Raw genomic sequence first — 12,476 nt, forward strand, 5'->3', positions numbered from 1 at the left:
ATAAGGTAAAAAAATGTCAAGAATAAAATTCCCCAAAACATGAGGTTATTGACATGGAAAATGAGTCATGCAAAGTAAAAGAGTAAAAGTAGAGTGCAAGATATGCAGAGGCTCAGTATGTCATGGGAAATCCCAAAACAGTCTGGTTTACAGTGTGATGATCTGCATCTGCTATGTTCCGTTTTATTTATTAGTTTTCTGTCACTGCCACATTCATTATTCACTGCACCTGGTTTGTTTCCCGATTGTTCCGTTAGGTCTTTAGCCAACCTGTGTTTAGTTCCTCCCCATTGCTCACACCTAGTCAATTACAGTAGTTGATCATCACTTCCACCTGAACCTGCTCTGTCTATTTAAGGTCCTTCATTTCAGTTCAGTGCTGTCGCAGCCTAGTTCAGTATTTGTTTGAGCAGCGAACCAAAAAGACCCAAAGACCCACATCATTACAGCCATAAGCTGTTCTGCCTACTGCTATCTGGTCAATGTCCCAAACGGGCCGATTTTCCTACAGGTGTGGGGCTGCGACATCCAGGCCCAGACCTGTAGCCTCAGAGATAACTTCATCCCTCAGGCCATAAAACTAAATAGTTAATTGTAGAATGATTTGCACCTGGAATGCAGCTAAATTTGCCTGTTGTTTATGTATTAATTTTATTCATTTTAATTTTGATTCATTCTATTTTTGTGTATACAGTATTCTGTCTATACAAATGTTGGACCTATATCTTCTTAAGTAGTTTTAATCATTTATCTATTACTCTGTTCTTAAGCATTGCATGGGGGAGCCTATGACACGGGAGGCAGTGGCTTTGGCAGTTCAGATCCCACTCCCCATCATCTGTTATTGTGTCCTTGGGCAAGACACTTCATCCTCTTGCCTCCAGTGAAGTAATTCGCTGGTGTGTGAATGTGTATGAATGTTCAGATGGTGGTCGAAGACGCCAATGACCAGATTGGCTGCCATGTTTCTATGAGACTGCCCCATGGCAGCTGTGGCTACACATGTAGTTTACCATCACCAAGTACGAATGAGACTGAATGAATAACCATTGGAACCATTGAGAGAGCTTTGAGTGCACAAAAAAGCACAATATAAATGTAATCCATTATAACATTTGTAACTTGTTAGCTAAACTGACCAGTTTCACTAAAACACATAGCATGACAACATTGACATGGTTCCATAATGTCATTATTTTCAACTCTAAATTCTTAGCCAGATTATGTAGAACAGAATACAGTGTTGATCATTCACAGCAGAATGTAGAACGACACACCAGTATTAGTTCTCAACAAAACATTTTTTTTATCTGTATGGAAACGTGAGTCAGTGGACAGCTTCCATATTTTTTTTCAGAAATGAAAATGTTAAAGTTCTATATTATTATTATTACTATTATTAAAGCAGGGTTCCAGTGTCACTGTCTCACAAACTGCAGACCTGCAACTGCAGAGATGGTGTGCAGCATTATTATATCACGTTTAGCTCTTAACTGAAAGAATTTAAATACATTTGATTTTATCTATTAGAATAATTTATATCTTGTTCAAATTTAAAAAGTGACCATTTTAATATGATTTGTTTTCACTGACTCAAACATCACCTACTGGAGTCTAGTTTTATCTTTACTTCACTTTTAACAAAATAACAAAAAACACCGTTTATTCAGACGATATATATATATATATATATATATATATATATATATATATATATATATATATATATATATATATATATATATATATATTTCCGCACCTACATATTTGAATAAGCTTACTTGAAAACCTCAGTCACAATTTTAAACTCCACCCACTACCTGTCAATCAAGCGCCCAACCAATCACGGCGCAACTGCCAGAAGGAATCACATGAACAATATGCCGCAAGGCATCGTGCAGCGAGGCTTTTTGTTGCGGTTTCGCCTTTCGTCCACACGACAATGCAGACAGAAACGCCGGCCAAAGTGAAGTTTTTTGAAAATGCCGGGTATGCGTTGTTGTGTGGACGTTGTAACCGAAACTGTTTCTGTCCGGGGGGGTGTCTGCGTGACGAAAACCACTGTGAGGTTAGTGTGTGTGACCCGTGTTTACATGTACACCCAGAATGGACGAAGTTAAAACCGCTATTTTCTGACGTATAACAGCTCCACGTAGAAGACGATGAACATGCTTGACAGTTGGATATTTTGTTTGTGTGTTTCTTTCTTTATAAGTCATACAATTTATCCATTTATCCATTCATTCATTCATTCATTCATTCACGTTCCTCGCGGACACCAGTTCTGGGTCAGACCAGGATACGCCGCTGCTGGTGGGAGACCTCTGACGGATTCAGGGATACAGTACCCTATAAATGTATGTCTATCAATGCCTGTTAATGTAAATTAAAGCGTGTTCTTGCAGTGCTACTAAAACTGAATATTGTTTCTTATACACAATGTCAACATGTATTTTATTTTTATTTTGCATTGCTTTATTGTGTAACAAAATTGAACCTGCCTTAACATTGCACTGTATTATCTCAAGGCCATTTTAGAAGGTCATACTGTTGAATTAGAAACTAGCGGGAACTCGTGGAAATTCCACGATGAAACAATACTATCAGACTTCACACCAAACATATTAAAACAAATGTACTGGTATTATACACCAAGCACACTCAACATACTGTCGTCAAAAATCAATGGAGATTTGCCAACACAAAGTCACCACGTTGATTTTTGACTATGTTGGGTGCACTTGATTTATGATACCAATACATTTGTTTTCATATGTTTGGTATGAAGTCTGATATTACTGTTCTATCTTGGAATTTCCATAGGTTCCCGCTAGTACAGTATTAACTATTCAGAACACATGCCACATTTTTAACAATATATGTTTTTCAAAAATGAAAGTTGTTTAGAACTGTTCACAACATGTAAAATACAACAACAGATTAGATATGATTGTGTTGGTAAAAAAAATTAATGCCACAATTTGGCAATTTCATTCAGTTCTGATTAGATTTGATCTTAGCGAATTGCACTCATGACTTATGGCACTGCCATAGACTGACAACCCCTGAAAGTGATGACGATGACGTTATGATGAAGGTTGTCATTTTGCTTGGGTTTGAAAGTAGAGACGTTTACGGAGGGAGTTAAAGGAACCAGGAATTTGCTTGTAGAGACCTTTTGCTGAATTTTGGGAGACTTCATGGTTAACCTTGAAATAGAAGAGACAATAATCACGTTTACATTAAGGATCTAAACTCTAAATGCTCAAAGGCAATTATTAAACTCCAAGCTAATTTGGCTGATATGACAAGAAAAGCTCACAATCATCAGTATGGTGCTCAAGTCACAGGTATCAGCATTTTCCTTCAGAACACGATCAAGTGTCTCAACATACCAGGAACCAGACTGGGTGTCTCTCCACGAAACATAACCTGAAATCATGTGGTCAAAGCGGAATTAGGAAGACCAACACAATAGTCATATTTATACATGTGACACACCCTTACCTGGAAAGGTAGAATAGGACACCAGGATATCACACGGTGTGGGTAGCGTGACTCTGGCATCAGGTTCATCAGACATGCTGAGTGAGTCACTGCTGGATGACGTTGGAATAGCATCAGTCTCATCATCTGCTCCACCCATGGATGGTTCAAACTCACCAGGAGACACCTCCACGCCTGTGTCTTTCTCATCTGAGGGGCAAAAATACTCTTCTCTGTGAAAGTAATTTAAGTCTATGCGACTTTTAAATGCTGTTGGTTTTAAACACACATTTTACATTGAATTATTAAACATTGTGGTCAGTATTACGTGCCTCCTCCACAGGCCTGGATGAAAAAAAGTTTTGGTTTGCCCTGTAACGATGGACAATGCCGGCCATTGAGGTAATTCGTAATGTGTTGGACTGGGACAGGCAGTCCATCTACACCATACACAGCACCAGGGAAGCGGCTGTGACTCGCCTGTAAAAAAAAAACAAAAAAATGACAAAGGCTCATTGGGTTTTAGATGTCACCTGAAGTCCAGACAGAGGTTGTGACTGCATTTTTTTCTCTGCCACAGGGCAGAGAACATCCAATGCCATTTCAGCAGTTGACAGTATAATGATAATCAAGATACTACCAAGTGCAGGACATAGCTCACCTCAGTCCCATGAGACAGCATGATGACCACACAGCAATCATACTGTGAATGGTCTGTCTTAGATAACACTGACAGCTCATGTTTGATTTGCTGTAATGCAAAGTTGACTTTCAGTTGTACAATCACAAGCTTTTAAAACTTAGTTTACATTTTTGGATATGAATAAATTATCCTTACTTTTTGTCTCAGGTTTGTCTTAACTTCCACAGTAAAGTTGAGAGCTTTGAATCTACTCTCCATCTTGTCACAGTCTATGTTTGACCCTCTGCGATTGTCCAGATTGCTCTGAGTTTCAAACTCCATGTTGTTTATGATGAGGCAAAGTCCACATGGGTTGGCATCCATTTTATAACACTGAAACACACAGAAAAGAATGAGTAGATGTAAGGAAGCCATTGTTGTTTTTTTATATCGCATTTTGTCTTTTTATTGGTTCAAAACTGTATAAGAAATGACACTCACTGGAAAGTCACATGGATATTTGCTTTGAGTTCCCACTACAATGTCCTTCTTTTCAGGTGCTGTGATATAAGTGTAAAGTCATGTTAAGCATCAAAAAATTTACAAAACTTTTACCAATATGTAAATTAATAGTTTACTTTACATGGAGTGAGAGTAGGATTTAATCTATCTCCCAGAGAAACATGGTCATATTTTCTGTCTGTGTCCACACCTGCTGGCAGAGATGCTTCAAAGGCTGAAATCAATAACACAAATATGATAAATGACCGTATTGTGTTCTCTATTACAAGACCAGACCAAAAGGTTACAGATTATTGCAATCACAGTGTTTCTAAGCATAGTTGTCTGATCAGTTGTGTACATTATCACAAACTTACAAACATCGAGAGGATGGACAACAGGGCGACCAGCCTGAGTGGTTCTGACAGGCTGCAACTGAACGTCTGGACCTCCATTCCGTAGAAGACTTGCTAAACTCTGCTGACCTGTTTCCTGCAGGCATTCCAGAAATAATGGAAAGGCTCGACTCCCACGGGTCTCTAGGTCCATTGCTAACTGCCTGGCCTGGTCGCGTCTGTTTCCAGATCTCTGATCAGAAACAAGCGAATACGTAGATGTTGTGTCAGGATCAGACTACACTATTAACCTATAACAGATAATCAACCTAAATCTCTATATCGGGACCCATGCAGCCGTCGTACCGTTATCGTCTCAATCATGTCTTGTGTGAATATTCCCTTTTCCAGAAGGCTATCATAGAGAATTAATGGATCCAACTGTGTCACAAGATTGATCCTATTACGACGAAGAATATTCTTGTGTATTTCCTCCATTTAACACAGACGGCTTCTTGTGAAGTCGAGACGAAGAAAACAAGCTCCAAGTATAATAATTGATAGTTATAACACATACATTTGTTACAAGTAAATAGGTAATATTTTGAAATTACTCCACTGTGAAGGGCGAATGGCTATTTATTTGATCCCTATACAAATACTACAAGTTTAATTTCGGTTTCGCTTATCTCTGCGCTGTTGCATAAAACATTTCCTTGTTTACACATCCTTGCTTGTGATTGGTGCATCAGGACAGGGTGCGTTTGATTCTAAAAGCTACAGCGCGGCGCTGCCGCCCGGTTAACCTAACCCACTTCGATACGTTCATCCGGAACATCGCTACGCGCAGGACAATAATCGAACACACACAAAAGAATCATCGGGCGTCACCAATTCCTGGCCTCCTCCCCTCTGTTGCTTAGCAGTTTGACAGCTCGTCCAGCATGGAGGGAGTACGAGATGCCACTTCAGACATCCTTTTTTATGTGTTATATTTATATTACATTACATTACATTATTAGAAGAAAATAACCTTCACTGAATATGCGGTGCAATACCAGCTGACTGCGCCAATTTGAGGTGACGAGTCGTGTTTAGAGATCCGAGAGCTACTGCAGCAGTGCAACCAACCAAATTTACTATCTTACATTATGTTACTGCAGGATCTGATAATATACACGGTTTACGTGTAATCTTTGCATCATTTCAAGTGTGAGTTTTCTCAGATTTAATCTTCTTAAAATGTTATAGGTTGTTGCAATGACAGGATCAAAGATGCCTGTATTATTAGCTGCAGCGGCGTTCCTCTCAGCAGTGATGCTAACAGGAGTAAGCCATGGGTCTGAGATGGACCTGTACAAAATCTTAGGGGTAACTAGAAGTGCAAGCCAGGCTGAGATAAAGAAGGTCTACAAGCGTCTCGCAAAGGAATGGTAAATATATTCATATGACTTTGATCTATTGTTAGTCAACCTCAGTTTGTAATTCTAAGGAGCATCCTCTGTTCAAGGCATCCTGACAAGAACAAAAGTCCAGGTGCTGAGGACATGTTTATCAAGATTACCAAATCTTATGAGGTTAGTGGGGTTTTTTTGTGTGTGTGAATTCCTCAACATGTTTTGCAGCACAACCTTTAAACAGCTATATTACTTTTAAACTGCTATATTAATATTCATTCTGCCACAAATGTAGATCCTATCCAGTGAAAACAAACGTACCAATTATGATCGTTATGGGCAGACAGATGACAGCCAGCCATACAGCAGTGGACGCTACAGTCATCGCCATGACAGCTTTTACTTTGACGAGTCCTTTTTCAGCTTTCACTTCGACAGCAAGAACCACAGGGACTTTGCAGACAGGAAGTACATATTGCACTTTAACCAGTACGTCAGTGATGTGGTACCTGACAGCTACAAGAGGCCATACCTGATCAAGATCACCTCTGACTGGTGCTTCAGCTGTATCCATATTGAGCCTGTCTGGAAGGAGGTGGTGCAGGAAATGGAGACACTAGGTTTGAAATAAAATAATGAATCATTTACAAATTACCTAGCTATTCTGTCGTTTATTAAATGTATACAAAGAGTTGAAAAGGTTGCTATGCAAATGTTTGTGGATATCCTGACTTTGCAGGAATTGGAATAGGTGTGGTGGATGTTGGCTATGAGAGACGTTTAGCCAATCACCTGGGTGCCCATCGAACACCATCAATACTCGGAGTAATTAATGGAAAAGTGACTTTTTTCCATTATGCTGTAGCAAAGGAGCACCTGAAGCAATTTATAGAAGACCTTCTTCCCCAGAGACTTGTGGAGCGGGTACATTTTTACTTGTCTCTTGATAAATGCTACAAATTGACTTAAGGAAAAGCTAAAGCCAAATGTAGCATTGGTTGCAAAATGTATAGAGCATCTATAGAATAGGGATTTATTTCAAAAAGATTGAATCATTGAGCATGTTTTCTATTTCAGGTCACCGACAAGAATGGCTTCGAGTTCTTGAACAGCTGGCATGAACTCAACAAGCCAAATGTACTTCTGTTTGACCAAGTGCCTGTAGTACCTCTTCTTTACAAAGTAGGCTTTTGCGTTAATTTTTTTTAATGTAAAGTGTACCTGAGGTGCCACTGACATCAGTTGCATCACCATAAAAATAATTTTGATATGTTATGTCTGCATCTTCATAGCTCACAGCTTTTGCTTATAAAGACTACTTGCAGTTTGGCTATGTGGATCAAGGTCTTTCAGAGACCTCCAGTCTGCAAAAACAGTTTAACATCAACACTTATGCTCCGACCATGCTGGTTTTCAAAGAGAATATTGACAAGCCTGCTGATATTATACAGGTAAATTAGAGCAGCAGTAAGTTTGTGTAAAAAAGTAGTTCAGCTTGCACTTGTGTTTGCTTCACTCATTCTATAATTCTATGTGGGGTTTTTTTTTTCAGACCAAAGGATTGAAAAAGCTAATCATTGATGAGTTCATGTCAAACAATAAATGTCTGCTTGTGCCACGGCTGGTAAACCAGAAGTTCTTTGACGAACTCTGTCCCGTCAAACAGTTTCATAGGCGCAGAAAGTAAGATGATCTCTCAGTTTATTGTCTGTTTGTGGATTGTTAGTTAATAAACTTGCTGTAGTGAATTTGTGACTCTTTCCTCAGATACTGCGTCCTGCTGATCACAGGTGATGAAGAGTCCTTTTCTTTTGGGAAACATGAGTTTTTCTCATTTGCATCTACCAATTCTAAAGATGTTATACGGTTTGCCTATGTGTACCAACGGTTACAGCAACCTCTCTGTGATATTTTCATGCGGTACAAAGACAATGCACTGCCACCTACACAGGTATGCTCATGTCCAACTCAAGAGCTACAAATTATTATCTCTGTCTGTGAGAGTCTTTACTGCTATAGACCAGGGGTGTCAAACTCATTTTCACCAAGGGCCACATCAGCATAACGGCTGTAATCAAAGGGCCATATGTTATTTATAAATGTAACTAAATGTAACGTGTAACTACTCCTTAATGTCAAATAACTCTGATTTTCACTCTGACCTTTCATACTCTCGCGGGCCACGTAAAATGATGTGGAGGGCCACATTTGGCCTTGAGTTTGACACATTTGCTATAGACTATAGATTTGTTTTAACAATTATTGAAGTAATGTTGTGGTAACAGATGTGAGATCATTTCATGATTTTCATAGGTCATTCCTTAATTACAGCTTGATAACAAGAAGTATATCATATGTCTCAGCAAATGGTCTGATTACTTTAACAAGAAATCAAGTTCTGTTGAAAACGAAAAATTCAAGACTGATTTAATTGTGTAATTTTACTCAGGTAGTGATGCTTGAGAGGCGTAATGCTGGAGGCAAGGTCTTGTTCAAGCCTGTGACTGCCTGGAATGGCAGTGATGAGAACAAGCAGCATCTTCTGGAGGAACTTGAGCATCTTCAGAGGGACCCATCTATCTTAATTTATGATGCTGTGCTGCCTGACCTCAACAACGAGTTTGCCTCAGTATGTTCCCTCGGAGAAAATAATAGTATGACTAAACAATAACAGTGTTCTTCCATCTAAGTGCTCTTTCTTCAATATCAGTCACACATAGCATTCAATGTATAAATGTTCTACAGGTGTTTGTAATTCGATGGATCTATGCAACTTATGATTACCTCTCTGACATCACTGATGATATACTGCATAACAACTGGTAGGTAGGCAGTCAACTAACTGTGCAGTTTTAATTCATTAATCTGTTCCATATACAGTACTTGAAAGGGTTCATATTAAGAATTGGAACTACATCATAGACGTATAATAACACATGCAAGCATTGTCTTGTGATTATTCACAGGCGTGAGATGATGCCTCTTCTGTCCCTTATCTTCTCTGCCTTGTTTATCTTGTTTGGAACTGTGGTCATTCAAGCCTTTAGGTTGGTTGTTTTATTATACTTCTTTTCACTACTAATACCTATAACTGTGGGAATATCAGATTTTCCTGGAGTAATGTAAAATACAGTAATAAGACCTCTGATCCTGACGAGAAAACAGAAAAAGTTTTACTACTGTTGAATTATTCTATGCCTGCATAACTGCTTTAGGGGAAAAATTGATTTTGTTTTTTGTTTTTCAGTGACTCAAGTGATGACAACCAGAGTAAACTAAGGGCAAAAGACTTTACAAAAGCTGAAAATGGGTCAGCTGGAATTGGAATTACTTCCAGGAAAGAGTACTTGAATATTTAATATAACTGGATGAGTGCAGACTTTATTGTGTTTTATAATATTGTTTATATTTATTCTTTAACTTATAGTCGGCTACCCAAGAATAATTTTGTGGAGGTCACTGAACTGACGGATATCACTTATACAAGCAACCTGGTGAAGCTGAGACCAGGACACATGAACATTGTGCTGGTTCTTACTGATGCCTCCAAGAACATCCTTCTCAGCAAGTTCGCTAAAGAGGTTTATTCCTTCACAGGGTAAGCTCTTTAATAACATTTGCACGTTTTTGTGGACCATTCAAGTTTGTCATTACAGTTATTCCTTCAACACTCTTCCAGGAGTCTGACATTGCATTACTCCTTCTTGAATATTGATAAACACAGCGAGTGGATGAACACACTGCTGGGACACGTCCAGGATGCCATACAGACTGATGCAAATGAGGGTAGTGGGGGAAATGACAAGACTGACTACACTGGCTATGTGCTGGCACTGAATGGCCATAAGAAATACCTTTGTCTGTTCAAGCCTGTCTACACTGGGGAGGATCTCAATATCAAATCATTTGAGGACAAAGGTGGCCCAACTGGCGGGAGGTTGAGGTCCACCTCCCATGATGACTACCTTCTGTGGAAATCCAGCCGAACCCGCAACATATCCACACTACAGATGCACCATAAACTGGACCGACTGGGGTTGTGGATGGAAAGGCTGATTGAAGGCACTTTGCCTCGTTGCTACATCCCTGCCTGGCCAGGACTAGATAAAATCACACCTAGTAAAAAGATGGAGGTGTATCAACGAAGGACTTAATATTATCCATTGTCATACTGTCTTTGTGTTTGGCCACTTGTATTGCACTAGAAATAAAATATAATGTTGGGTCAGTATTACAAAATTTACTTCACTACAACTACTGAGATACAGCATACTACTCTTAGAACCATTGCATGCTGTTTTATTTACATGTGAGTCTGTCCAATAATACTGTAGAGATTTGTTCAAGCAAACACACTTTGCCTGTATATTGTACTTTTTCCACCATCATCAAAGGAGACAGAACAACTGGGTTCTTCTCTGTTGTTGATACTGTCAAGAGGGGTGCATGTTCCTAATAGAAAATTACATTTTCATACATCTCAGCCCATTTGGCTTTCCTTATTCATGATTTCTTGAGTGCTGGCTCGTTTGTGGAATAAAGTGTACTTGTGTAATAATACTGCCTTTTTTTAATAGCCCTAAGAAGGGTTTCTCTATGTTTGCACTGATGAATCATTCATTCATTCATTCATTCATTCATTCATTCATTCATTCATTCATTCATTCATTCATTCATTCATTTTCTGCCGCTTTTATCCGCTGTAGTGGGTCACGGGGAGCTGGAGCCTAGCCCAGCTGGCATAGGGTGTGAGGCAGGGGACCAATCCGGGCACGACGCCAGTGCACCACAAAGCCACACACAAAGACAGACAAGCATGCACACACACACTCACTCCTAAGGGCAATTTTTGGGACCGGCCAATCAACCTGAAGTGCATGAATCAGTTATACTGTATATAAGTAAATGATGGAAATTTTTTGACTTGTACCTTAAATTCTACTTCAGTATAAGCAAGAATTTTTTTACACTATTCAACAACCTCTTGTAGACAGTAGCTACATGTAACAAACACGCTGTTCACTTCAGGAAATACTTTGGCCACGGTTGTGTGGGACATTCTCGTTTTTGTATTTGGAATCATGTAGACATCAAGGTATAAATAAAGTTGTGTGCTTCCTTGATCTATTAACCTGTTTCATCAGCATCATCGATTTTTTGCTGTAATTTTGAAGGCACTCTGTAAATGCTGTATATTATCATGTTATCCATCTGATCTGTATTTTAAATATTGTGTATGATTTATGGTGTATGATTTATATGGATTTATAAAAATGCTATATTTGTGACATTTTCATTATGGTGTTCTTTATGAGGGTACACATTAAATCTTGATTGATTTGTCAAAAATAGTAAGAGTAAAGCATCTGTCAGTTTACCTGTGGTGGCATGTTCCAATTTTGTGCTGTGAATGTTGTTAACATTGTCATCAGAATGTTTCTTTGTTGTAAACAAATATATCTTCAATTTCACACTCTGGGGTCCTGTTGAAATGGAAATGAACACTGCGTTGAGATTAACTTGAGTGTTATAGATCCATTATGTACTGTCTTCTTCAAGATGTTCACTGTAACTGAAATATTCAAAAATTTCTTGAGCCCTTAAACAGGAAGAAACTGGATTCTTTTTGTTTGAATGCATTTGATCTGAGGAAGAATCTTTTAATGACTTTTTTTAGATAAAAAAAGAAAAGTAGCTTGCTCACATGATTTTTTTTTTACATTTATTTATTAGGCCAAGAAAAGTAAAATCTGGCTGTGGCTATAAGATATCATTCTTGTGTGCCAAAAGACACTATAGATAAACTCACCTCAGTGTTTTCAACAAGAAGATTTACTGACAGATGATTCCACTTTAGCAATCATTCAAGAGCAGGGGTCTCCAAACTTTTTCCTGTAAGGGTCACATAAGTCTTCCCTTCTCTGATGGGGGGCAGGGATCAGTTTGTAACAGAAATTGCAGGGGTGCCTAAATGTAAACATTTATTGCTTTCCAGAAAGGCACACATTTCCAAATATCAATAACCCTTTCTGGGTTCTAACAGAAAAAAGTCCGGAAATAAGTATTAATGAAATAAAGAACACTCAATGAAATAGATAATAACCAAATAAACCTCTCTGGGATCTTCACAAAAAG

General features: G+C 38.6%; 2 protein-coding genes across 6 annotated transcripts; one reads left to right on the forward strand and one right to left on the reverse strand.

Annotated features, from left to right (window-relative positions):
* Positions 1–2,297: 2,297 nt before the first annotated feature.
* On the reverse strand, positions 2,298–5,653 carry casp9 (caspase 9, apoptosis-related cysteine peptidase). Its single transcript, XM_068332478.1, has 10 exons — positions 5,311–5,653; positions 4,987–5,197; positions 4,752–4,844; positions 4,610–4,668; positions 4,325–4,501; positions 4,148–4,237; positions 3,819–3,966; positions 3,508–3,696; positions 3,323–3,432; positions 2,298–3,209 (listed from the first exon to the last, which is right to left on the reverse strand). Exons 1-10 carry the CDS (start codon positions 5,440–5,442, stop codon positions 3,102–3,104), a joined length of 1,317 nt encoding a protein of 438 aa, XP_068188579.1. The 5' UTR covers positions 5,443–5,653; the 3' UTR covers positions 2,298–3,101.
* Positions 5,654–5,881: 228 nt separating this feature from the next.
* LOC137607540 (dnaJ homolog subfamily C member 16-like) lies at positions 5,882–11,609 on the forward strand. Of its 5 annotated transcripts, XM_068333397.1 has the most exons (15): positions 5,882–6,024; positions 6,196–6,377; positions 6,455–6,521; positions 6,637–6,961; positions 7,081–7,265; positions 7,419–7,523; positions 7,634–7,792; positions 7,894–8,024; positions 8,109–8,292; positions 8,791–8,970; positions 9,087–9,163; positions 9,308–9,388; positions 9,589–9,676; positions 9,767–9,939; positions 10,021–11,608. In XM_068333397.1, exons 2-15 carry the CDS (start codon positions 6,205–6,207, stop codon positions 10,493–10,495), a joined length of 2,403 nt encoding a protein of 800 aa, XP_068189498.1. In that variant the 5' UTR covers positions 5,882–6,024; positions 6,196–6,204; the 3' UTR covers positions 10,496–11,608. The 5 variants fall into 5 exon arrangements, with proteins under 5 accessions (XP_068189498.1, XP_068189489.1, XP_068189506.1 ...); XM_068333388.1 differs by having other exon boundaries at positions 5,882–6,377; XM_068333405.1 differs by having other exon boundaries at positions 5,882–6,377; positions 9,589–9,651; positions 9,769–9,939.
* Positions 11,610–12,476: the final 867 nt, after the last annotated feature.

This window comes from Antennarius striatus, chromosome 2 (genome assembly GCF_040054535.1).
Source record: "Antennarius striatus isolate MH-2024 chromosome 2, ASM4005453v1, whole genome shotgun sequence".
NCBI classification, from domain to species: domain Eukaryota; kingdom Metazoa; phylum Chordata; class Actinopteri; order Lophiiformes; family Antennariidae; genus Antennarius; species Antennarius striatus.